The sequence below is a fragment of the Hippopotamus amphibius genome, chromosome 8 (assembly GCF_030028045.1).
Source record: "Hippopotamus amphibius kiboko isolate mHipAmp2 chromosome 8, mHipAmp2.hap2, whole genome shotgun sequence".
NCBI lineage: Eukaryota > Metazoa > Chordata > Mammalia > Artiodactyla > Hippopotamidae > Hippopotamus > Hippopotamus amphibius.
The window spans coordinates 78,226,515-78,253,293 of NC_080193.1; the positions used below are offsets into that span (position 1 = coordinate 78,226,515).

A 26,779-nucleotide genomic window follows, 5' to 3' on the forward strand; every position below is an offset into this window, starting at 1 on the left:
TGTTCAAAGTTCTACTTTCTAATATAGATATTAATAGGTATAACCTACGTTAACAAAAACTAGTTCTTTGGAATTCTCAATAATATTCAAGAATATAGAGGGGTCCTAAAATCAAAAAAATTGAGAAACCTTGTTCTAGATAGAGAGGATATAAACTGTATGCAGTAGTAAAATTATAGTAATCTTAATCTAAAACTTCAGAGTATATTAAAAATTTTAACAAATTGAATATGGGCAAGTTAAAAAACTGAATTAAATGATTTATTTCAAAGATCCTAAACTAAAATGGCATGGTTTCACATTTGATGCTATCAATCAGAGAAATATTGGGTTGGCCAAAAAGTTCGTTTGGGTTTTTCCATAAGATGTTATGGGAAATTGGTGTTACTAGAATTAATTATACATCATAAGGGTAACAAATGAGTCAAAATGAGACTATAAATCTTACAAAAGTATAAAAGTAAACATGCTCTGTTTTTCTTAAACAGAGAAAACAAAGAGACATTAGGTATTAAAAGTGCCCCAAAAATGTATAAGCAAAAGATACACATCATTTAAAACAGATTAAATTGCCATCTTAAAGTATGAATGAAATAAAGTGTAAATAGAGTCTAACTACCAAAGACACAACAAAAACAAAGTGACATTAAAAATGTTAAAAGTCAAAAAATGGGCAAATGACATTAGACAAATGCAAACAAGATAGAAAGCAAAATTCACAATATATGTGTTTTAGTAACAACATGTAAGACTGCTAATAGACAAATCTTTCATGGTTGTCAGAAAATTTCACTTTCAATTTTTAACTCCTCAAGTATATTAAAAAAGACATATGGTTCATATGTTTTAAAAATTGCAAAATATATGTATTAACAACTCAGTCTTAAACACAAGAACATACCAATTATTTGGCCCTGAATTGATCTAAATAATACAAACAAATTGAATAGGTTACATGTTCTGTCTATAAGATGATATTAAAATAAATTAAAATTTTAAAACAAAAATTTTGTTTTGAGAAATAAATCTAACTTGTAGTGGTTTAAAAAGTTCATTTTTGGTTTCAGCTCTAACACTGCAAAGACCTGAGAAGTCATCACTCCCATCGTTACAAAAAGAAAAAAGCTGAACAAAACTGAAAATAAACAAATTTCAGGTAGGTACAAGAAAATTGAGGCCACAGGGCAAACTGTCACCCCCAAAACTGGATTTATAGACAAATCCAGAGAATCACAGACTAGATCAGCTACCCGGAATAGAAGCCACTAGACCCATAGACCACAGGAACACTTAAATGTTGTAGTGAATTGCTGGAGGCTGTACGTGGACTTACATAAGAATGAGAAACTCCTGGGGACCACCATCTTAGGAGTGCCCCCAATCTTTTGTGGGTTTCACCTCTAGGAACCCCACCAGGTACTCATGGTGAAGAATCAAGAAAAATTCTCTGCTCTCACAGAGGAAGAGGGGAAAATAAAACTTTTTTTAAACCACCCAGAGCATTCTCCATAACAATGGTCTAGTCTCCAGAGGAAAACACTTTGCCCAAGAGTTATCTGACCTAGGGGAAGTGCAGTTACCAAAATCCAGCTCCTTCTAGGCTTCTGTCTCATTTGATGGGGGTGAGGGAAGGGGAAATAGATAAGAAATAATTCTATAAGTTACAGTCCAGGAAAATGGTTCCACTACAAGACTGAGATTTAATCATAAGGTTAAACAATAAAGAATGCTTTCTCTCCCCAGTACCCTACCACTACATCAATAGGGCTCCGGTATATAATAACAGGATTACAGCTGAAAGAGCTGCAAGGATCTATTTAATGAGTTCTTAGGAAAATCCAAAGAAAATAGGGAAGACAAAACCAGAACATTAGAAGAATGTGAAGCCTCTGTCACCTAAAGCTAGAAAAAGCATTAAACATGGCCCATCTCCTAGCCAGGTTAACATAAAACTTCAGAGTAAACGTTTATTTGCCTCAGTTTCTATTATCTGATACATCACATCTGGCTTTCAAAATAATTCCAAGGCATGCCAAATGACAAAAAAACAAGAGACAAAGCAATCATCAAAACCAGAGTCAGATATGACAGGTTTTCAAATAATCAGACAAGAATTTAGAATAATTATGACTAATTAATATGTTAAGGACTCTAATGGCAAAAGCAGATGACATGTAAGAACAGATAGTTAAGAAGGGAAAAAGATGAAAACTCAAAGAAATAATGAAAAGGGGAATGTTAGAAATTAAAAACACTACAACAGAAATGGAGAATGCCTTTGATGGGCTCATCAGTAGATTGGACATGGCTGAAAAAGAATCAGTGTGTTGAAAATATGTCAATAGAAATTACTTAAAATACAAAGAGAAAAACTATAAGGGGAGCGACTTCCCTGGTGGCACAGTGGTTAAGAATCTGCCCACCAGTGCAGGGGACACAGGTTTGATCCCTGGCCTGGGAAGATTCCCACATGCCATGGAGCAACTAAGCCCATGAACCACAACCACCGAGCCTGTGCTCCAGAGCCCGCCAGCCACAACTACTGAGCCCATGTGCCACAATTACAGAAACCACCACAATGAGAAGTCTGAGCACCGCCAACAAAAAAGTAGCCTCCACTCACTTCAACTAGAGAAAGCCCACGCACAGCAGCAAAGAACCAATGCAGCCAAGAAAGAAAGAAAGAAAGAAATACTTTTTATAAAGGGAAAAAACATAACAGAACAGAATATTCAAGAACACCAAAAAGAACAATAGATACATAAGTGGAATATAAGAAGGAGAAGAAAGAGAATAGAGAACAGAGAAAATATTTGAAGTAGTAATGGCCAAAAATTTTCCAAAATTAATAACAGACAACAATCCATAGATTCAAGAACCTCAGCAAACACCAACCTAGAAAATACCAAACTTTCATGAGTTATTTCATATTCAAACTGAAGAAAACCAAAAGAAAAAGAGAAAATGTCTCCTGCAAAGAGGCAGGGGGAGAGCGGGCAGGAAGCCTTACACTTGGAGGAACAAGGATAAAAATTACATCAGATTTCTCATAAGAAACCATGCAAGTAGAAAAAATGTAGAGAAATGTTTGAAGTGATGGGAAAAAAAACCCTCCAGTCTAGACTCTTATATCCTTTGAAAATAAGAATTTGGAGCCAGCACCTGGTTAATCACACTCACTGTTTTCTCAAACAAACAAAAACTGAGGTAATTTATTGCCAGAAGATTTACCATGAAAGAAATGTTAAAAGAAGTTCTTTAGGCAGAAGAAAAATAATATGGGTCAGAAACTCATGTCTACATAAAGAAAGGAAGAGCATCTGTAAAGGAATAAATGGAGTAAAGGAACAGGAGTAAATAATTTAAAATTTTTTTCCTATTCTAAGTTGATCTAAGAAATAGCAATTTGTTCAAAGTAATAAGAGCAAGTATGTGATTATAACAAATGGATAAGTGAAATGATAGACAGCAGTGTTTAAAAGGATGGGAGGGAGGAATTGGTGACATTCTGTCACAAGATGCATGCACTAACCATGAAGCAGTATATTGTAATTTAGAGTGGATACAGCTAGTTGTAAATGTATACTGCAAACTCTAGGGAACCAATAAAATGTTTTAAAAGAAGTATAATTGATATATTGGGTTGGCCAAAAAGATTGTTTGGGTAAGATCTTGCAGACAAACCCAAATGAATTTTTTGGCCAACTCAATACCAAGACAGACAAGAAAATGGAATCACAAAATGCTAAATTAAAACCAAAAGACAGAAAAATGAAAGGAAGAAAAAAATAGAAGCAAATAGAAGTACAATGAATAAAAAACAGTCACAAACATGGTAGATTTTAATCTACCCACATGAATAATCACTTTAAATGTGAATAGCAGGTCTAAATACACCAATTAAAAGACAGAGTGAAAAAATAACTTTTTTGATGGAGTGAAAAAATAGCACCCAATTATATGTTGTCTTTAAGAAAGTCACTTTAAATATAAGCACAGATAGGTTAAAAGTGAAAGGATGAAGATATGCCATGCCAACATTAATCAAAGGAAAGTTGTAGTAGCGAAATTAATTCAGAGCAAGGAAAATTGTCAAGACAAAGAGTGGCAATGTATAAAAATAAAGGGTCAATTTTTCCAGGAAGACTCACCAATCCTTAATGTGTGTGCAACAAGCAAAGCAGCACCGAAGTACAATACATGAGACAAAAATTGATGGAAGTACAAGAAGAAATAGACAAATCCACCCTTGTTGTTGGAGAATTCAATACCCCTCTTTTAGTAACTGATAGAACAAGCTGGCAGAAAGTCAGGAAGAATATAGTTGACCTGAACAGCACCATCAATTAATCTAATTGACACTTATAGACTATTCTATTCAACAATGACAAAATATACATACCACTCAAGCTCACATGGAATATTTACCAAAATATACCACATTCTCAACTGTAAAACTCATCTTAACAAATTAAAAAGAAAAGAAATCAGAAAAATTATGTTCTCAGACCACAGTGGAATTAAAGTGGAAATAACGGAAATATAGCAGGAAAATTCCAAAATACTTACAGAATAAACAGCATACTTCTAGGATCAAAAAAGAAGTCTCAAGAGAAATCTAAAAATATTTTGGACTAAATTAAAATCAAAACACAGCTTAACAAAATTTATGGAATGCATCACAAAAGTGCTTAGAGAGAAATGTATAGCATTCAAATGCATATATATATATTAGAAGAAAAATCTAAATCAATACTTTAAGCTTCCAGCTGAAGAAACTAGGAAAAAAAGGAGAAATTTAAGCCTAATTCAAGCAGAAGAAAAGAAATCATAAAAATCAGAGTAATAATCAATAAAATTGAATATAGGAAAACAGAAAAAAAATCAATGAAACCAAAACCGGTATTTTTTTAATCAATAAAATTGATAAACTTCTAGCCAGAATAACAAAGAAAAACAAAAAGAGAGAGAAGACAGAAATTACCAATATCAAAAACAAAAGAGGAGTTATCACTGCATCCCAGGAACATTAAAAGGATAATAAAGAAATAATACTATCAATATGAATTACTCTATCCCTATAAATTTGATAAAAGATAAAATGGACAAATTCCTTAAAAGAAACAAGCTGCCAAAACTCACACAGATAGATCATCTGAATAGGCCTATATTTATCAAAAGAATTGAATCAATAATTAATAGCCCTCCAAAAAAAAAAAAAAAGCACCAGGCCCAGATGGTATCACTAGTGAATTCTACCAAACCATTTCAACTATAATCTCATCCAGAAAATAGAAGAGGCAACATCTCCTAACTCATTCTATGAGATCAGCATTACCCCACTCTCACCTCTCAGTGCCTTTTGTTTCCTGCCTGGAGACCTAGATGGACTTTGAGCTCCACCTGCTCATCTTCCCATCTCTCAGGAGCAGATGGGGATCAGAGGCAGGATGCACTGTCAGCCTCAAGAAGAAAGTGTGCTGGGCGCTAAGGACCCGTCAGGCTGCACTGCTGCCAGTGCCGGTAGCAATGCCGCTGTCTTCTTGGGGCCCTGCCAGCGCCCCAAAAAGAATTTTATATGATTTCAGCTTAGAGTCCACATCTTAGAGTCCCAGGTTAGAGGAGTTTTTGTACACTTTAATATTGCTTTAATTTTTACCAACAATAATGGACTGATGATTGACAATAATATCTTCTATTTTAAAAAGACAATCTCCCTCCTTCTCTAACCAGATGTATAATACATCCCAGAATAGAAAAAGCAACGACTTCCTCCCTCCTTTCCTGTTTGTATTCATGTATGTTGAGCCCCATCTACTTTCATTTCCTGCTGCTGAGTGTTCAGAGGTCCTGAGTTGACTCTCAGACTCAGGGCAACAAAGATGGGCTCTGACAAAACTGGTCCCCACTACTTAGAAACTAGAAAAAGTTTTTGCAACAGTTTGTCATTCGATTTGCACATTAATTTTTCTAAAAAGATGCTCCCTGGACTGAGTTGTCTTTGGAGGTAGGGATAGAGGTGGTTATGGGGGAAATGATAGGGCTCAGAGGGCATGAAGAATCATCCAAACTTGCAGCAAGCCTCAGAGGGACCAGGGGTTCTAACAGTGCCTGCCCAGCTGCATGGCAGTTTCAAGAAGATAAGGTAATGTGAGTCAAGGTGTCCTTAAATTTCCCCAATGGCTAATCCGTGGCAATTTTTTAGATCTTATTTCCTCATTGTTTATTGATTTGTCATCTCATTTTGTTTACACCTGTAGAATGAGACTGAGTAGACAGAAATAACAGGGGTAGACGCCAGCCTTAGGAGAGATGAGGGATACAGGAGGCCAGGACTAACCTGCAGGTGAAGGGGATGCCTGCATTTGCCATCTTCTTCTTAGGACATACAGCCAGCCTAAGATCACTCTTGATTAGATTCTCACTGCCTCTGTCCTTTCCGGGAGCTCTGACAAGAAAGTCTGCCCATTTTTGGATCCCTCGAGTGTGGTGTCTAAAGGGTAAAAGAAAAGTGAAGTAGCTGAACCCTGTGACGTGGCTGCGGTCTTCCCTCTGCCCAATCTCAGCCCCAGGGAGGAGGAGCACGGCCAGTTGCCGGCATTCACGGAAGAGACGGGGCCACTTGTTCCTGCAGAGGAAAGAGGGTAGGAAAGTCTCTTGAACTCAAACAGATCAAATTTATTTTGAGGTGAAGGGGCATAGAATTGACAGAGAGGAAGGAAACTCCGCATTTGCTCCCACCCCTTGCCAAGGTGGCTGAGAGACAAAAAAAAGAAAAAGCCATTTCAGACCTTCTCTTAGGCCCATGGGCTGGCCGGGCACAGTAGTGAGCCTGGAATGGACTTGTTAGACCCAGTGTTCAGACACAGGACTGGAGAGAGATAGCCAGAATGCTGGAGAAAATATTCTTCAAATTTCTGAAAAGCAGCCAGAGGCCAGAAAGAACCCTCCCAATTCCTGCAACCAGAAGGAAGTGCTAAGCTTGGGCAGAGGAGCCTGATGTGCAGGTCTAAGTTTTCTTGAACATGTGGGCACTTTATAAATGTAGCCAGGAGTGCTTCAAATAGTCACTGAAATCTCAAAGAAAGTGACAGGCTTCTCACTGGATGGGGAAAGGGTTTGGAACTGAGACTACCTACATCCAAAGGACGACGTGAGGATGCTAGCTAACGAGTGTGTTACATTTATGTCTGTATATAATTTCTTCACTTATATCCAGCTCTCATTTTATAAAGCATTTGAAGCAACTTAGAAAAACACCCTACATCAGCATGAAGTTGAAAGATAAAGAAATGGGAGCAAAGCACAAATAAAATAAATAAATGAAACCAGAGCACTAGAAATCCAGGCAGGACAATGGGTCAAAGAGAGAGGTGAATGGGAGTCAAGGTATGTGTAGAATTCAAGGTCTGTCAGAGCCGTGGGCCAAAGCAGGCGAGAACTGGGAAGCCTCAAAGTATTGTGTTTCCAAAGTGTGTTCCACCGAATTCCCCTTCTTCTGACTCATTATAGATGTGCTAGAAAATTTGCATAAATTTGTTTGCCAACTTTAAGGGACAAAAGATTTCTACCCCTCTGCCCTCATCTGTCCTCTTTCCCCCAAAGAAGTGAACACAAATGTGGCTAGGACAGATTCCAGTTGCCAGGACATCTAGAGGCCAGTGGGCAGGGTCCGTGTGCCTAGCAGGTGCTGCACACACATGGGACTGCCTGCCTCACTCTCTCTCCCTCGCTTTGTAGGGCAAAGAGTCTAGTAAGCGATGCCTCTGTTGGACATCACTGTCCTCTGCTTTTGGCCTCCAGTGGGCACAGTGGCCCCGACAAGGCCTGACACAGACTAGACCAGCTGACATAAATATGCCAGCTTTTTTGCTTACAAGCACAAGGTCTTTGATGTTCTGCAGCTGACGGTGGTAAGACTAGGACTTAGGGGTATTCCTGTCAAATTTACAAGAAAACCTTACGTGGCAATATCCTGCATTAGCCCAGATAACAGTAAGAACTGTAGCTTCTGTTTCCCACTGTCTTTTTTTCTCTGTGTTCACTGGAGAATCAGTCTCTCTGGAATAAGATCAGGGATGCCTAGACCAAGCCCACTGATGACCATCAGATGGTGCCTGGCTCCTAAAGGAGGGGGAGAGTCATCTCCTTTTTCTTCCATGTGACCTGGGGGATAAGAAGATTCTGATCTGCCTCCTTGCTCTGTTCTCCCACCTGGATTTAGATCAAGTAGGTGATAATCTCTGAAGGCAAGTTAATACTTTCTTTCTACCTGAAAAATTTCTCTCCTTTTTGTTAAGTGTGCTGAGATCTGATGCTTAGAATCGAGGTGTGAATTGCAGAGTCCTCATCCCAATCCAGTGTTACTAGTTAATTTGCTATTAATTTGCCAAAGTCTACCAGATTCCCATCTTTGAACACTAGTGGGATGCTCACTACCAGGTCAGATAACCCATCTCGGACTGATCACATTTCTGTGAAGATCTACTGCCCTCAATTCACGCTTGGCTACCAACTTTTCAATCAATTGGGATTTGGGGGTACAAGTTATCAAAACTAACTCAGGCAGAAAATCAATTTCTTAGAAATATACTGGGTAGCTCGAAGAATTTATAAGAAGGTTGAAGGACTGGAATAAGAAAAGAAGCAGTCCAGGAAGTAACATCCGCCGCCCAGGTGTGGCCATCAATTTGACAGATGTATTTTTTCCATTCTGATTAAAAAGGAGGATCAGAAACTGTTTTCATTCTCGCATGACAAATAAGAGTGCTCATTTATAGTTTTGTCTTGGGGTTATATTAACTCACCCGCCCTTTGTCATAGCATAGTCCAAAGATATCTGGATCACCCAGGCCTCTCAAAGGACATCACACCGATCGATTAGATTGGTGACGTCCTGGTGATCAGACAGGATGCGCAAGAGGTGGGCAGCACACTTACTAAAGAGGAATAAATTATTGGCCCTCAACAACAAGGATGAATCTCAAAAGCATTATGCTGAGCAAAAGAAGCCATACATCAGAAAGTGCACACAGTGTGTTTCCATTTATGTAAAACTAATACAGGCAAAACAAATCTGTAATCATAGAAAAAGTAGGTCAGTGATTGCCTGATGCTTGGGGAGGAGTCTATCTGCAAAGGGCACAAGGGAACTTCCTGGAGTGGTGGAAATGGTCTGTATCTTAATTGTGGTCGTAATTACCCCGTTGGCCAAAAATTTTGTTTGGGTTTTTCCACAACGTTTTACAGAAAAGCCCGAATGAACTTTTTTGGCCAACCTAATACGTTTGTTAAAACTCATCAAAATGCACACTTAAAGATGAATGCATTTTAGGGATTTCCCTGGTAGCACTGTGGTTAAGAATCCGCCTGCCAATACAGGAGACAGGGGTTTGATCCCTAGTCCAGGAAGATCCCACATGCCGTGGAGCAACTAAGCCCGTGTACCCACAACTACTGAAGCCTGAGTGTCTAGATCCCATGCTCCTCAACAAGAGAAGCCACCGCACTGAGAACCCCTTGCACCGCAATGAAGAGTAGCCCCCTCTGGCCGCAACTAGAGAAAGTCTGTGCACAACAATGAAGACCCAACACAGCCTAAATAAATAAATAAATAATTTTTTTAAAAAAGATGAATGCATTTTATACTTCAATAAAATTGAGCTCTTGCCCATATAGGTTAGCCTTGGTTTCAAGGATTCTTAGACCCTAGAACTCTGTTTCCCATCTTTTTTTCTGAGGGATAGGACACCTTATAGGTGTCCTGGTGGGGGAACCCATGGATCGAATACATTTGAGAATCATTGATTTAAACACAGTTAAACAGATTTCTACATTAAAGGATTTCCCACAGACCCTACACACCAACGCACCTTAGAAATCCTTAATAGGATGTATAGGGGGGCATTCCCTGTCTCCCTGGAGTGGCTGTCCTAGAGTATTCTCCTGGCCCTGGCTCTGCCCTAGATCAAATTTCCACCACACTCCGAGCTCCCAACTGCCAGCCTGGCTCCGAGACACTTTCCTGCCTGGAGGTCTGCCTACCACTGCATGACTTCAATTTACATTCAGGTTTCCTTTTATTTCAATTTCCTTAAGTAATAACTTTATCCTGACAAAGTACGGGAGTTTCTTAGTCACCTCCCCTCCCCTTTGGTGTTTTTTTTTTGGTTTGTTTGTTTTTAAGTTTGATGATTTCTAGTAAATTTATTCAGCTGCATAACCATCACCATCACCACAATTCAGTTTAGGTGCGTTTTCATCACCCCAAAAAGTATAGGAGGAAGAGCCCTGGAGCAATAGAGGTGGATAGGGATGCAGACAGAGGGTGGATTCCCCGTTCCCGGGGACCCCGGGGCTGAACCCTCCGCCTCCTCTCTTTTGTACCCGCCCCCCCTAGGATGGTCCCGATAAGCGGCAACACCGCCCCCAGCCCCCAAATAACCTGGGAATCTCCTGAGTTTCCGGAGGTGGAGCGAGGTTGCCGGCACTGTAGTCCTGCCTTCAGCTTGGCAAGATCTGCTCAAGTACTTTCACTTTCCTTTCCGCGGAAGCCTGGCCCTCACCGTGCGGGGCAAAGCACAGACTTCCTGTTTCGCCCACTGGTATCTCCCTGCCTTTCTCCCCGTCTCCCAGGAGCCATCCCTGGCCAGGCCCTGGACCCGGAAGGGGGCAGAAACAGGTAGCAATCTCAGCATCCAGGTGGGTTTTCGTCTCGGCTGCTTTATTCACTCCTGGTGACCGGCTTTCACAGTTGCTGTCCCGGCAGCAGCTGCAGGGTGAAACTCAACAACTTGAACTGTGAGGCGCTCTCTCTGTAAAATGTTTTCCAAAGTGGTAGACAGGGGATGTGGGATTTAATAGGAGACTGTTAAAGGAAGACAGATGAAGAGGGGAAGCAAACACACAGCTCTGTTCTCTTTTCCGGAAGTTCTAGCCTGTTATTGTTAATGGAACTTGAGGTTTGCTCTGTATCTCCCTTGTCCATGCAGAGTGTTGCCGCATTCCACCCCAAACGGCTAACTCATTCATTATTCATTGTACAAGTGACTAGAGGTAGTTGGGAAGCTAGTGGAAAAGAGAAAATCAGGTGAGTAGATTTAATTTCCTCTCTAGTGTATCAACTTTTTACTATTTTTTCTTTAAGCACATTCATGATAATTTCCTTGAAATAAATTCCCAGAAGTGGAATTTAGGATTCAAGGAAATACATATTTTAGGGTATTTGGTACTGATTACTAAGTTAACCTCCAGAACATTTGGACCTGTTTATATCGCCACCAGGAGTGTCTGCAATCATTATTATTAGTATTATTATTATTTCTACCTTGGCCAATTTGATAGGCAAATATATTACCAATTGTACTGTTTGCAAGTTACCATGTTTTTTGTACATTCACTGTGCATTTGACTCAATTGACTGTTTATGTCTTTTGCTTTTTTTTTTCTTACTGGGTGTTTGTCTTTGCTTATTAAATTATTTTTTTCTTTTTGGCTGCATTGAGTCTTTGTTGTTGCACATGGGCTTTCTCTAGTTGAAGTGAGTGAGGACTATTCTTTGTTGTGGTGCACGGGCTTCTCAGTGTGGTGGCTTCTCTTGTTAAGGAGCACAGGCTTTAGGCACGCGGACTTCAGTAATTGTGGCACACAGGCTCAGTAGTTGTGGCGCATGGGCTGAGTTGCTTTGTAGCATGTGGGATCTTCTCGACCCAGGGCTTGAACCCGTGTACCCTGCATTGGCAGGCGGAATCTTAACCACTGCGCCACCAGGGAAGTCCCAATTATTCATTTTTTTTAAGATTTATTTATTTATTTGTTGGTTGCGTTGGGTCTTCATTGCTGCACACAGGCTTTCTCTAGTTGTGGCGAGCAGGGGCTACTCTGTTGCGGCGTTAGGGCTTCTCATTGCGGTGGCTTCTCTTGTTGCAGAGCGTGTGCTCTAGGCACACGGGCTTCAGTAGTTGTAGCACTCAGGCTCAGTAGTTGTGGTGAGCGGGCTCTAGAGTGCAGGCTCAGTAGTTGTGGTGCAAGGGCTTAGTTGCTCCTCAGCATGTGGGATCTTCCTGGCCTAGGGATCAAACCTGTGTCCCCTGCATTGGCAGGTGGATTCTTCACCACTATGCTACCAGGGAAGTCCTGCTTGTTCACTTTTAAGACCTTTTTCCATAATACAAAGCTGAATGCTCATATATGAGACATGGTATCATGCACTAGTGAGAAAAGGGACTTTGGGCAGATGAGCTCTGCTTTGCTACCAAATACCTTGGGTTAGTTACTTTACCTCTCTGTGCTGCGTGTTCATCCTTGGCACTCATAACAGATGAAGAATGAGGGATGTGGCGGATGTTCTGTTCTGAATGCTGTAGTATAATCAGTCATCCAGGGCCCCTTCCTCTTCTTAGCATGGGATCATTCCTGTGTTCTCTGGCTCTGTGCGGATCTTCACCACAGCCTTCCCCTATGCAGATGGTGAACGGTAGATTTCTTTCCCATCTTCTCTATCTTCTAGGATTTCTTCACCATTGTTGACCCCCTATGGCATCTTCTCTCGTTTTCCAGTACTGTTGTGGATGATTGCTTTTTACAATGTGTACTTTTTTCTGTTAACCTTAAAGTATTTGGGAATGAAGAGAAAGAGACAGGGGTGTTTAATCTGCCACTAGGATTAAATCCCTAGTCATTAATTAACAGTTCTTCGACACAAAATGAAGCTGGGAAAATGGGATCCATGCTTGTTTTGTTTTTTTAAAAGATCTGCAGGTGATTGAATTTTTTGTTGGCCCTTCCCTTTTCTTGACAATTTATCAAGAATATCATAGGTACATTTTCTTCCTATTATGACTTACTGAGATTTTTTCATGGCCTACGAATGGTCAACTGTCGTAATATCAACATGGGCATGGGAAGAAACATGTCTATTTTAAGATGTGAAATTGATACACAAAATAAATCAATCAAGTCGCCTTTACTAATCATGTCTTTCACATCCTTTATGTTCTTATTTATGTTAGGCCTGTTTGTCAGAGATTGTAGGCGGTTTAATCAAGTTTCTAAATATTATCAACTTTCCATCTTTCTACCCATCTCTGGGCGGTCCCTTTCGCATGAGCATTGCTAGTGTATACTTAAGCTGAGTCCAGGCACTCTCAGTTAACTCGGCTCAGTGCAGCCACAGGCCATAGTGCTTATGACTACACACCTGGCACCAGAAAGCCGGAATTTGCCCCTCTTTACCACTTCCAAGTCTTGCAACTTAGGGCAAGTTATTAAACCTCTCTATGTCTCAGTGTCCTTGACAATATAAATAGGTGCAATCCAGGGAGATCAACTCCATGCTTGATGACCTAGAGGGGTGGGATAGGGAGGGTGGGAGGGAGGCCCAAGAGGGAGGGGATTTATATACATATAAATGCAGCTGATTCACTTTGTTGTACGGCGGTGGAAACTGGCACATTGTAAAGCAATTATACTCCAATAAAGAGCTGAGGGCGTCAAGGAAGGGAGGGAATACGGGGATATGTGTATAAAAACAGTTGATTGAACCTGGTGTACCCCCAAAAAAAAAAAAAAAAAAGATGATCACTCCTTTCAATAAACTACAAAGCTTAAAACCATTTAACATGTTGAAAAAGCAATTATTAAAGCTATTTAGCAGAAAAAAAAAAAAAAAAAAGAGCTGAGGGAAAGAAAAAAAATAGGTGCAATCCAAACTGAAAGGGTTTTGTGAAGATGAAATAAGTTAGTGCATGTGAAACCCTTAGAACACAGTCTGGCACACAGGAAGCCCTCAGTAAATAGCAGCTCTGTTTGGTACCAGCAGCCCCTCTGGAATTTCAGCATCATATTGTTGGTCACTTTCAGCTTCCATGTTGCTGGGCATTGTTACTGCTTCCTATATCCAGGAGTCTTTTCAGCAGTTGTGGCTAAGGGATGCCTTAGCAGGTATCAGGACCAGAATGCCTGTCTCAAGATGCCTACACAACGCAGAGAGTGGTTCCTCAAAGTCTTTGCTTCTCTTTTCTTCTTGTGTCTCTTCCATAGGAGATTCACCATGACCAGGGCCTTGGAAGAGGCTCTTCTACAGCACTTTATACATCAGAAGCTGGAGATTGCTTATGCCATAAACAAGCCATTTCCCTTCTTCGAAGGCCTCCGAGACAACTTCTTCATCACTGAGAGACAGTACAGGGTGAGTCACATTGGCCACTTTGCCATGGCAACCCAGCCCCCACCAAGAATTCCGGATTATTGAGGTCCCAAACCACAGTGCCCCAGGGCTTCCAGAATTTAGAAGTTCCAGAGTAAATCAGTCATTACCAGGGAAAGAAGGTGTCCAAGGTAGGTGACCTCACCCCAGATGGCTTACAACAAAGAAATGTGTTCCTTCACCGTTCTGGAGGCTAGAAGTCCAAACTGTAGGTGTTGAGAGGGCTGATTCCTTCTCGAGACCCTGAGGGGCAATCTGTCCCCTGACTCTCTCCTGTCTTCTGGTGGGGCCGGTAACCTGTGGCAAACCCGACACATAGGAACATCACTTCCCTTACTGTTTCCATCTCTACACTGCCTTCTCCTCTCTGTGTCCTCTCCCTTTCTCTTCTCTTCCAAGGACTCCTGTCACTGTGATTTGGGGCCACTGTAATTCCAGTATGATCTCATCTCAAGATCCTTATCTTAATTACATTTGCAAAGACCCTTTTTCCAAATAAGGTCACTGTCACAGATTTCAAGCGGGCATATCTTTGGATATGAGGAGGCACCATTCAACCCACTAAGGGCACACCATCCCACCTCCTAAGAGCTTGTGACCCACAGTCCATTCTGACGTGAAGCAAGGCAGTGGGAGGTACGGCTCTGTGGACAGAATTGGCACTCTTTTCGTATCATTTTGGTTGTTTAAAGCATTTCCTGAGCCCCAAGCCCAGAAGAGCGCTGGCAGTGGTAGAATGATCTTCCCCCAGTCTTGGCCTGGTTGAATCCAACCCCCCTTCAGATCATAACTCAGATGTCACTCCTCAGAGAGTGTCCTTGGCCCACTCATCTAATTAAAACTAATTCAGGCCCCCTCATTATTCTTCCTCACAGCAATCCATGCTTTTCCTTCATAACACTGCTATCAATAGGAACTGGGCATTTATTTAATTTGTGTTTTTTATGTAATGCCCATCTTCTCCACCTAACAGTGCCCCTCCACCAGCACAGGTGGCTCCACATGGGTCTTATCTGTTGCTAGGTACCTAAGTATGAGCTCACGGAGCCTAGTCATTGCTCAATCAGTATTTTGCAGTCTATTCTCTCCTGCCATGGTTCCCCTTATGGCCAACCTCTCAGCAGGAGGATTTCTCTGATGTCCCATTTAGGCCATTTCAAGTCCAGGAGAGAAGGAAAGAGGGAGCAGGGGCTCACAAACAATGCACAGAATTACCACTTGCGAGCAGTTCTTAGGTCCGCTGCTGAAGAGTCCGGCCCAGAGCCTTGGCGAATTACACAGTAGCAGCCTCTGACTCTACTCTCCTTCCTTAACGTCTCTCTTTTCCCTCAAATGCATCCAAAAGAAGGTTCACAACAGACGTATTTTCAAGAATGCTAAATTCCTGAGACGAACCATCCAAATACATATGAAGCTCCAAAGGTAAACACGTGGAACGATGCTTTCTCTATGTTAGAGAATTTGACTGTTGACATTTTGCACTAAATTCCTTCTTAAGAGAGCACAGTCACTTTCTTACAGCTTAGAAAACCGCAAATGTGTAATAAGTCTCCATTCCATTTGATAATCCCTTATAATAATCCTTTACTCCGCTTTTTAAGGAATCTCTGGAAGCCAGTAGAAATCTGATCCCTTTACCCAGAGTCGTGTACAACATCCTCACCCAACTGGAGACCACGTTTAGTCTGTCGTTTCTGGAGATGTTGTTCAGCCGAATAAACCTGAGTGAATACCCCAAACTGATGACGACTTTCAAGAGCTTCAAAAAGGGTATGAGGTTTCTTGAATACCTTGGGGGCTGATAGAAACGTGATAGAAATTGCTACACCAAAGGTTGGGGCTGGTTTTCTGCCTCGTGGAATATGCACTTGAACTGCCCACTTTCTCTTCGGGAAAAGATGGGCCATTCTTTCTCATGGGTGTGGCAGGAAAAGCAGCCCCTGGCCCTGGTTCTCTAAGATGAATTTCTAGAGGACACAAACATTTCTGTCTTACCTATTCTATGAGTTGAGGGGAAATTGTACAATTTAGCCTACTGGACAGTCTCCAGCGAAGGGAATGCATGAAGTGATAGAGACCCAGTCTGGCAGAAGGACAAGGAGAGCCAGCGAGGAGGAGAAATGGCTAGGGATGGATAATAATAAATATCTCTTTTTTTAAAAGTATAATTGATTTATAATGTGTTAGTCTCAGGTGTACAGCAAAGTGATTCAGTTATATTCTTTTTCAGATCCTTTTCCTTTATAGGTCATTACAAGATATTGAATATAGTTCCCTGTGCTAAACAGCAGGTCCTTGTTGTTGGGTGGTTTGTTTTGTTTTGTTTTGTTTTGAGTGCTTACTATGTGCCAGGCATTCTCCCAGGTACTTTATGTGATTATCTTATGTCATCTTTAAAAGAATCCTGTGACATCGCTATTGTCCCCATGTGACACATAAGGAAATTCAGGCTCAGAATAACTTTCCCAAAGTTACTTGTCTGTTCAGTGCAGAACGAAGAGTCCTACTTGGGTCTCCTAATACCAGAGTCCAAGATTATGATCACTATTTTTTGTGTGTGTGTGTGTGTTTTTCCTCTATTTTTTTTATTTTTTATTTTTTTTTATTTTTTTGGGGGTACACCAGGTTCAATCATCTGTTTTTATACACATATCCCCGTATTCCCTCCCTTCCTTGACTCCCCCCCTCGAGTTCCCCCCACCCTCCCTGCCCCAGTCCTCTAAGGCATCTTCCATCCTCGAGTTGGACTCCCTTTGTTATACAACTTCCCACTGACTATTTTACAGTTGGTAGTATATATATGTCTGTGCTACTCTCTCGCTTCGTCTCAGTTTCCCCTTCACCCCCCGCCCCCTCCCATACCTCGAGTTCTCCAGTCCATTCTCTGTATCTGCATCCTTGTTCTTGTCACTGAGTTCATCAGTACCATTTTTAGATTCCATATATGTGAGTTAGCATACAATATTTGTCCTTCTCTTTCTGACTTACTTCACTATGTATGACAGATTGTAGTTCTATCCACCTCATTACATATAGCTCCATCTCATCCCTTTTTATAGCTAATATTCCATTGTATATATATGCCACATCTTCTGTATCCATTCATTTGTTGATGGGCATTTAGGTTGCTTCCATGTCCTGGCTATTGTAAAGAGTGCTGCGATAAACATTATGGTACATGTTTCTTTTGGGATTATGGTTTTCTTTGGGTATATGCCCAGTAGTGGGATTACTGGATCATATGGTAGTTCTATTTGTAGTTTTTTAAGGAACCTCCAAATTGTTTTCCACAGTGGCTGTACCAGCTTACAGTCCCACCAACAGTGCAGGAGAGTTCCCTTTTCTCCACACCCTCTCCAACATTTGTGGTTTCCAGACTTTGTGATGATGGCCATTCTGATTGGTGTGATCACTATTTTAAACAAGGACAGCTGGAGGGAAGATTGTAAAGCTAGAGGAGGGAAGAAAGGTAGCTAAGGAGGAAGGGAGGAGAATTGTGGACATAGAGATAGAAAGAGAGAGTATGAGAAAGAAGTAGAGGATGAAGCTCCCTGAAAAAGAGAAAGAACCAAGTAAAGGAGTGTAAAAAGAGCAATGACCTCGCTGGGAAGAAAGAAGCAAGGGTTAGAGGAGCAGGCAGTAAAAATAACTTAGTTTAACCAAAGCATATGGTCCCCTTGAGAACAGCAGGGGAAGGACCAGCAGATCACACATTATTAGTGGAGTCACCACTGTTGACAGCTCTTTATCTGCTCTTTGACATTTTCCCATTAAGATGCTCCTCCTCAAAGGGAGACATGATTCCTTGAGCTAAAGGAGCAGCAAAAGAGTCCTCCCCCAGACAGGCACAGCTGCACGTGGGCCTGAGCCTCTGGCGGCATCAGGGCAGTGCTGGCAGAAACATATGCTCAAAGGCCAGGCGAGGTAAATCTAAGAGTCGGAGGGACCCACACACTGATATGTACCCCCACCCCACCCCCACCCCCAGCCTGGCTGAGTTCAAGCATCTTTCTGGATCCAACTCACCGATTTTGTTCTGGGACCCTCTCCAGAATCTGGCCTCACTTCCTTTTTTTGTTCACTGGTTGAGACAACGTTACTTCTGAAATAAATGGAGAAGAATCATAAAAGAAACCTGGCTCTCGCCATGCAAGGGGAACAGCACACAGACAGCCCCGGGCCTGGGGTATTGGGCACAGGAGAGAAGTTCAGTGTGGCCAGACCGCAGGGTGCAAGGCGAGGAGGCATGGAAACTGAGTCTGCAGAAGTGAGCAGAAATCAGAATATAGAGGTCCTAATACACTGTATGAAGGAATCTGTATCTTCTCTTATTTTCTCCAGGGAAGTGTGATACTTTTATTTCTTAAAACAAGGACGACATTTAAAATGATAGAATCGTATGTAAATGTCTAAATTCTGAAGCCAAACTAAAGAAAAGTAAATCCCTGGGTGCAAAGGCAACCTCAGCTTCATGTGTGAAACCGCTTTGGTATGAGATCAGAGGTTAGAAGCGGTTGTTCTAGCACTAAATGTCCAAATCAAAGAGAGAAAATCTAAAGGGGCCACAAATGAACAACGATGATGATGACTCAGTGCTCTGTACCTGTGAGAGAGAATAACTCCACGCCTTTGTCCTGTTGAACGTCAAGTGTAAAGAAATTCCCTTCCCCAAATCATTCCGAGGTACTAATGTGTGGTCCTTCACCAATCACAGTTGTCATTTCCAAAGGAGGGTGGAGTGGAATCGTAACGACGCCTCTGGAAGCCCCAGCCAACCCAGCAGGAAGGAGCTCCCTCCGGGCCCTGCTGCAGCTGCCCCCTTGCCAGCACCCCCCGCCGAGACACCCACCCAGTGTCAGCGAGCCTGGAGCAGCAGCCCAGCGCAGCGCTGAGATCCTCAACGAGCAGCCCAGTCTTGCTGGCCTCACTGTGGCTCTCCCCGAAATCATCCAGGAAGGAAGGCTCACTCCGGGTACGAAAACAGACCCTGTCCAACACCTGTGCATCCCCAGCCTAGGGTGCCTGTGGCCCTAGAACCCCAGGGTCCTATCTTTTTGCTTATCGACTCCTTTCTGCACCCACCACCATACACAGCTCTTTCCAAGAAGGATTGTGGGCACTGCCAGGGGCCTGGGTAAGGCCTAGAGAACGCCTGCTTCCCACTCCTAGCCCAGCCCTCTACCCTCGGCCCTTGGTACTCCAGCTGCCCCTTCATTTCTGCCGTTCATTCCTCTCCCTGACACCGTGTCCCTGTAACCTGTGATTTTTCATCTTGTCTTCAATGACCAATGACAATTTAACATCCCAAATAAGTGATGAAAATTCACAAGAAATGCCCACGCTCCCCTGTCCCTGTTCAGGGCAATGTTGCTCAGGGCTGGCTCGCCCAGCTCAAGGTGGCTGTGAAGGGAGGCCACACACCTACAAGCCAAAAGGGCTGTGGCAGGAACCCCAGGAGGAAGACCTGGGTGTGACAAGGGAAAAAAAAGAGAAGGGGGACCGATGCACTGACTTGGCTCAGGACCTCTTGTCAGGGATGCCTTCATAGCCAGTTTGATGCTGTGATGTCCAAGAGCTCTGTGAAACCAACACTCAGCACACACTGTTCTGAATTGACAGGTAACGTGTGCACACACCCTCAGCGCTTACTGACTGCTCTCCCTCTGATTACAGGGACCTTTCAGTTGCAACCATATTCACTTTTATATGGTTTCGATTCTATGAGTAATGTTGAAATTATGAGAAAAAATGATAAAATGTTTAAAGGTTGTTGCACCCGATTTAGTTTCTAAAATTGTGTCATTTATCTCCCCCAACCATCAGGAGAAAAGACTTTGATTACCTCAAATGTAACTGTGGAATGGTATTGGCTATTCTCAAAAATGGTGTCATGGGTTCTGAGCTCTCCAATACAGAAAATCAAGGGCCGTATTTGGTCTGCATGTTTCCTCCACTCATCTAAAAATTGCCATCCAAATGACGTTAACATAACCACAAAGCCAATAACAATGGAAGAGTCCATCTTCTAGATTTTCAAAGGAAAAAAAAGTGCTGTTATTAAGTGAGTAAGTGACTAATTGAAAGGAAATGATTGGAGAATTCCCTGGTGGCCTAGTGGTTAAGACTTGGCGTTCTCATTGCCGTGAACCTGGGTTCGATCCCCGGTAGAGGAACTAAAATACCACATGCCATGCAGCACAGCCAAAAAAGAAAAAAAAAAATGAAACAAAGAAAGGAAATGATTGTTGCCTTTCTCCCTCTACCCGCCTCGAGGGGCCTTATTGTTCTGCTGGTGCCTCGTTTTCACCTGCTGGATTACACTGCTCTTGTTCCTCCTACCTCTGCTTCCTGCTTGTGGGTCCTGGGATCTGAAATTCCTTCTCTTCCTCTGCTTAGTGTCCAGTGACAACCTGATCTTCCAAATAGAAGATGAAGAAGACACTCAAGAGATGCCCTGCGCTCCCTCAGCTCCCGTGCCAGGTAATCTTCATTTGCACCATGTAGGCTCACTTTAGCTTTCGCATCTACCGTGAGGAGAAGCCATTCGGATCGAGGTTCTCCTCTCCGCTCCACCACCGTCTTGGTTCAGCTTCCTGCTGCTCACCCCACCCTTGGGAGCTTGGACAGGCAGGAGACCTGAACTCCTGCGGGGAGACAGAGTCCCTGGGGAGGGCGAGGGAGACGGGTCTGGGAAAGGTGGACCGGGGTGGGGGCACCAAGGGCGAGGGAGGGGAGCCCCATTAGTACGTGCGCAACTGACGCCGAATCCGGCCTCTGTACCCCAACCCCGAATTCTATCTCGGAGACAGAGTTTTGGGTGAAGTAGAAAATAGTGGCTTTATTGCTTTGCCAGGCAAACGGGGCCACCGTGGGCTAATGGCCTCAAAACTGTGTGTTGGAGGGGGGAGTGAGGAGTTCTATAGTACGTGGTTCCGCTCGTGGACCTTCTCTGATTGGTTGGTGGTAAGTGGGAGTCAGCATCATCCGCTTTCCGGTGTCAGCCCCTCTGGGGTCCACGTGCTGTGCTTGTGGGCAGCGTACCGTGAATCTCTCCCACCTGGTGACGGGTTCAGTATCTGCCAAGCAGCTCAAAGATATTGTTATGTGTATCCCTTGAGGAGGAACCAGGACCCACCCCAAGCCTGCACTGTTGTTTCTTCTGACTGGTCCTCCCTTGTCTCCACGTCCCCTCCTTTGCCTAATTAGCATCTGTTCGAAGCTGCTGGTTGGAACTCAGGGAAGGTTGCAGAGGCTGAGAGACGCCTATTCCCTGTAATCAGGAAATGGAGCACAAAGGAGGCTTTTGGGCCCAGGGGCCCACTGGGTCCTGCCTGGTATCACCAAACATCACCAAGGGGTCTGCAGAGGGAGAGCATTCATCTGCCAGCGGCCACGTGATGGGAACCCCAGGGAAAGGACAAGGGACTGAGTCCTGGCAGCACTAATTGTTCAGTGCACCGTAAGGCGAAAAGCGTCGTTAGGTGATAGACTAGGGTCCTATAGGGTGAATACGTCCCTTAATATGGGGTCGAGTTATCAGCTGGCGCAAGCTGTGAGTCAAAGATCGCTGTGGGGGCCACGATAGCTCTGGAACTGTCTTGTGACTTTGGTATAGGGCTCCACATTAACCTCCTTCACTATTTCTCGATGAAATAATCACAGATACAGCAGTCTGAAAATATCCCATCACAAATATCTAAGCAATAGCATGTACTTTTCATATGGCAAAAACATTCACCCTCATTGTCAGAATCCAAGATCACCACGCACACTAGCTGCTGGGATCCTTTGAACTTCTCTTCCCCTGAGAAAGGGGAGGTCTCAAACTGAGCCCTCCTCTGTGGGGCAGTTGTTCCCTGGTTCACCGTGATAATCACACAGGTAACAGTAACCACAAGTTGATCAAACCGAGGCAGAGCTAGGGAACCCTGGTGAGTCCCCAGACCTGTGCTACAGGTGCTCTCCACCCTCTGCTTCTCCCACCAGTCTCCCTTGGCACTTTCTCATCAGCCATTCTGATTTCTAAAATGCATTATATGTTTTTCATCAGTGATAAGAGAGGATGCTCCTGAACCAAGTGACCCAAAGGAGCTCCAGGAGGCATCCAGGACACTGCCCAGCAAGAAAGGTAAGGATTGCCTTCCTCCTGCAGGTCTCAGGAGGGTGAATTTGGAGCTGCGTCTCGTCATAAGCACCCACTGGTGATGGTAGGCCTCATGCCCAGTACTGCTTGTTTCCCATTCACTGCGTCCTCCTCTAAGGCCTTGATGAAAATTATAGGGAAGTGAGAAGGCATTTAAGGCCATTGAAATATGCACCCATCAGAACTGTTTGTTCTGAAATCATCAAGGTCTCCTACATACAGATTTTCTTATAGAGTTAGTCACACTTCCCTCTTTAACTGAAAGTTGATTCCCCAAGAGGACTCTGCTTCCTCTTAAGACAAGGCTGCATATTCTCTGCTACCACTCACCTCATGGCAGAAGGCGGTTTGGATGCCACCCCTTGCTACTCACTGCCCCACCTGGCCCCTCGCTCCCCATCCTCTCCTTTGCGGCTTAGCCATTCAAGTGAAACGCTATCATCGCTATCATCCGTTGACTTCCCCACTGCTCTCCGGAAGACCTCAAGGCTGACTTAGGGTCTCTCTGTCACTTCAAGTCCTGCCATCATCCTGGACATGCATTTTCATGGTACCTGTGGATAACAGATCCATCCAACACTCTGACCTCTCAAATCCTTCATCTGTTTATGTGCAATGACTTCCCCCCACCCATTCTTGGCCTCCCGAACCCAAAGGTGATCCATAGGTGTTTTTATCATTTAAACCTGGCTCAACATCCCAATATTAATTTGAGATTTCCTTTTTTTTTTTTTTTTGACACTTAATGCTTGAAGTTTGCTCCTTCTATAGCTATTGTTTAACTTCTGATCTCTCCTTCTCAGCCCAGTCTATAAAAATGAATTCAAAAATATCACTCCCTGATTTCTTCCTTACAGTTTGTTCCCTCTGCACCTGTCTTTCAACCTCACCTGGATGACCAGTCCACTGGCCTTTCCCTTTTCCAACCCATCATCTGCCTTTCTTCATGACCCTTCTTACCAGTTCAGAGTCCAAGAACCATCATTTCAGTAACCTACTGCTCTCTTCACCTGCCTTGCCTCTCTGTCTTTTCCTAGAACTCTCTGTCAGATCTTGGAGGAAGCTATTATCTGCTTTCTGCGCACTGCATCTGAAGTGAGGCACTGCTGGGGAGAGGCACACAGCTGGGCAGTGTACCTGCTGTGTCTTCACGATCCCAGCACAAATGATCCTTCCACACTTTGTGACAACCCCACTTCCTGGGACTATCCTTTCAAACCTTGAGTAATATTTTTCAGACCTCTGATGCCTCACTCCCTCCTCTTTTGCACAACAGAGGACCTTTCCTCCTATTTCATAGAAAAACATCACATGAGGATTCCCTCACTTCCTGCTCCCACCCTGCGAACCTCAGCTGCCTCTGCCCTCTCCGTTCCAGTTCCTTCTTTCTCTGCAAGGCAATCTCTCCACCTCTCCTGACAGTATCCATGGTTCCTTCTCTTTCCTGAGAATTCAGTGTCTCCCTCTCACAAGGATATTCATTCAAGCAATGCTCAAGCCTATCACTGTTCATAAAAGGAATTTTCTCTCAATCCTCATCTCACTTTAGTGACCTTCTTAGCTCTCCCCTCCATTTCACAACCAAACTTCTAGAAATGAGTTACCGAAACTTACTGTCTCCGTTTCTTCACATCTCTCTCTCCTCTGCCACTTTAGAATTTCAACATCACCTAAGGCCACCAATGACCTCCTGGCCACTGCGGTTTGAGGACCAAAAGTAAAAGCTAAAAACTGTTGACATATGAGATTGGTAGATCAATGTTGGTAGCTATAAAAGATGATCTGTATCTTTTCTTTTTAGGAAAGAAGAGAAAAAGAAATATCTGGGCAACCTCAAAGAGGAGACACCAGAAAAAAAGACTCCCGAGAGGTGAGATGAGAGCACAAGAAGGGGCTGGAGGCTAGAGACAGCTCATCCTTGTCAGCCAAGGTGTGGGAGGTGGGATTTTATTCTAAATGCAATGGGGAGCCACTGAAGAGATCTGATCAGTGAAGTGACATGATCCAATTTTAAAACAACGAGACCAATTTTGGTGTTACGTAAAGAATGAATTGGAAATAGAAAAGAATGGAAACAGGGCGATCCTTTGGGGGGCAGATGCCATGGGAGTTGCCAGCAGCCTGGATTCAGAACTGGCAGTGGAGATGGAAGGAAGAGGGTCTCTTCAAGATCAGTTGGAGGGGAACTTCCCTGGTGGTGCAGTGGTTAAGAATCCACCTGCTGGTGCAGGGGACACGGGTTAGATCCCTGGTCTGGGAAGATCCCACATGCTGTGGAGCAACTAAGCCCGTGCGCCACAACTACTGAGCCTGTGCTCTAGAGCCTGAGAGCCACAGCTACTAAGCCCATGCACCACAACTACTGAAGCCCGTGCATGCCTAGAGCCCATGCTCCATAACAAGAGAAGCCACCGCAATGAGAAGCCCACACAACTCAACAAAGAGTAGCTCCTGCTCACCACAACTAGAGAAAAAGCCTGCAAGCAGCAACAAAGACCCAACTCAGAAAAAAAAAAAAAAAAAAACCTAAATGCCCATCAAAAGAAGAATGGATAAAGAAGATGTGGCACAAGTATACAATGGAATATTATACAGCCATAAAAAGGAATGAAATTGAGTTATTTGTAATGAGGTCGGTGGACCTGGAGTCTGTCATACAGAATGAAGTAAGCCAGAAAGAGAAAAACAAATACTGTATGCTAATGCATATATATGGAATTTGAAAAATGGTACCAGTGAACCCAGTGGCAGGGCAAGAATAAAGATGCAGATGTAGAGAATGGAGTTGAGGACATGGAGGGGAGAGCAGGGAAGCTGGGACGAAGTGAGAGAGTAGCATTGACATATATATACTACCAAATGTAAAATAGATAGCTAGTGGGAAGCTGCTGCGTAACACAGGGACATCAACTCAATGATTGGTGATAACCTAGAGGGGTTCAATAGGGAGGGTGGGCGGGAGGCTCAAGAGGGAGGGGATATGAGGATATATGTATAAATACAGCTGATTCACTTTGTTGTACAGCGGAAACTGACACAACAGTGTAAAGCAATTATACTCCAATAAAGATCTGGGGAAAAAAGTTGGACAAGTCAAAAACAAAAACTAGTACTGCTGGATGCAGAATATTTAACAACAAAAAAAAGAAGCTCTGTTGGAAGTAGAAGTTGACAAGACTTGGTAAACTGGAAGCTGAGGATGAGAGAGAGAAAGGAAGCCTTCAATTTCTGGCTTAAATGACTGAGTGAATGATGATGCGATTGCTGAGAAACGATGCAAATCTATTGGGGGGAAATTTTTAGAATTCAATTTTTGACCGGTTCATTTCAAGATTTATGCTAACTATCTATGCACTGTGCCAGGAATGTGCTTTGCCAAGAACTGTGAGGCTCTGAGCTATTACACCCTCTTGCCAAGTGACATTCTTTATATATATGAATATTGCAGAACCACGAAGCACCTGGGTCAGCCAAAGGAGTTCTTTATTGATATTCACAACCAGCTCAACATTGTAGCATTTATTCCCCACTCACAGACCCACAGGCAGGAGGAGAGAGCTGATGGAATCTTTCTGTGTGAGTGGAAGATTACATCCTATAGACACAGGAGAAAGAATGATGGATTTTGTGTTTATATACAGCACAAGGACAGCCATCCTCCTCCCCTCCTGAAAAGAGGAAAAAAAATTTTTTGCTGCTTTGAGATAAGATTGAAAAGATCCTGGGTCCTCACCCTAATTTGGGAGAATTTAAATGCCTCTTTCCAAGAGGCAGAGAAACCCCAGGTGTCTCCAGCTTTTACTAAAGATGTCTCCAAGTTCTGGGCTTGACATGTCCCCTTTGACATGTAAACACCGAGGGATAGAGTGCTCCAGTATCCCTGTTCTTTGGAATTTAACCTAGGAACCTAGCCCTGGCTGTAACCATTTAGCCATGTCAGGAGATGAGAAGTTTTATTACCTTTTTGGATTAGACAGCAGTTAACTAGCTACAAATTTAATTTCTATGGTATGTGAAAAGTGAAATATTTCTAGGGGAAGTGAAAGCAAACATTCCCTATCTTTATACGGTAGACACTTTTGTGTCTCAGGAGGCTAGGGCTTTTTACAGTAGCACTGAGAAATCAAGGAAACAGTTTCTCCCCCAGTATGCCAATTTGGCACTCAATAAAAAAATCTGGTCCAGAGATATAAATATAAAATTCATTGGCAAAATAAAGGGAGAAGAGAACCCTAATGCTAACACTGCCCCCCACCTCCTGTCACCTCCTGGCATTGCAAATCCTCTAAGTCTCAGCCTCACCCCCCATTGCAGGGGCTCTGGCCCCTCAATTCTTTGATACCTTGCATTTCCCCACTAGAGGCACCCAGGGACCCCTGGATCTCTCCTGTCTTCTGAATCACACGCAGGCCCTAGGGAACCTGGAAAAG

General features: G+C 43.1%; 2 protein-coding genes across 9 annotated transcripts in view; one reads left to right on the forward strand and one right to left on the reverse strand.

The window, feature by feature from the left end:
- LOC130858736 (nuclear body protein SP140-like protein) overlaps positions 1-10,601 on the reverse strand; it is a 68,392-nt gene extending 57,791 nt beyond the window's left edge. Inside the window, exons 1-2 of one of the 6 annotated variants that reach the window (XM_057745683.1) lie at positions 10,445-10,601; positions 6,341-6,493 (exon numbers count right to left, since the gene is read on the reverse strand). In XM_057745683.1, the coding sequence (XP_057601666.1) occupies positions 6,341-6,372 (32 nt within the window). In that variant the 5' untranslated portion in view covers positions 6,373-6,493; positions 10,445-10,601. Of the gene's footprint in view, positions 1-5,349; positions 5,473-6,340; positions 6,494-10,444 lie in introns of those variants that run through there. The other 5 variants (XM_057745682.1, XM_057745681.1, XM_057745677.1 and 2 more) reach the window with 5 other exon arrangements.
- SP110 (SP110 nuclear body protein) overlaps positions 10,554-26,779 on the forward strand; it is a 48,596-nt gene continuing 32,370 nt past the window's right edge. For 2 of the 3 annotated variants that reach the window (XM_057745693.1, XM_057745691.1), the window contains exons 1-7: positions 10,554-10,701; positions 14,041-14,188; positions 15,808-15,976; positions 18,921-19,178; positions 20,603-20,686; positions 22,257-22,334; positions 24,151-24,219. In XM_057745693.1, the coding sequence (XP_057601676.1) occupies positions 14,051-14,188; positions 15,808-15,976; positions 18,921-19,178; positions 20,603-20,686; positions 22,257-22,334; positions 24,151-24,219 (796 nt within the window). In that variant the 5' untranslated portion in view covers positions 10,554-10,701; positions 14,041-14,050. Of the gene's footprint in view, positions 10,702-10,991; positions 11,090-14,040; positions 14,189-15,807; positions 15,977-18,920; positions 19,179-20,602; positions 20,687-22,256; positions 22,335-24,150; positions 24,220-26,779 lie in introns of all 3 variants that reach the window. The other variant, XM_057745692.1, reaches the window with a different exon arrangement.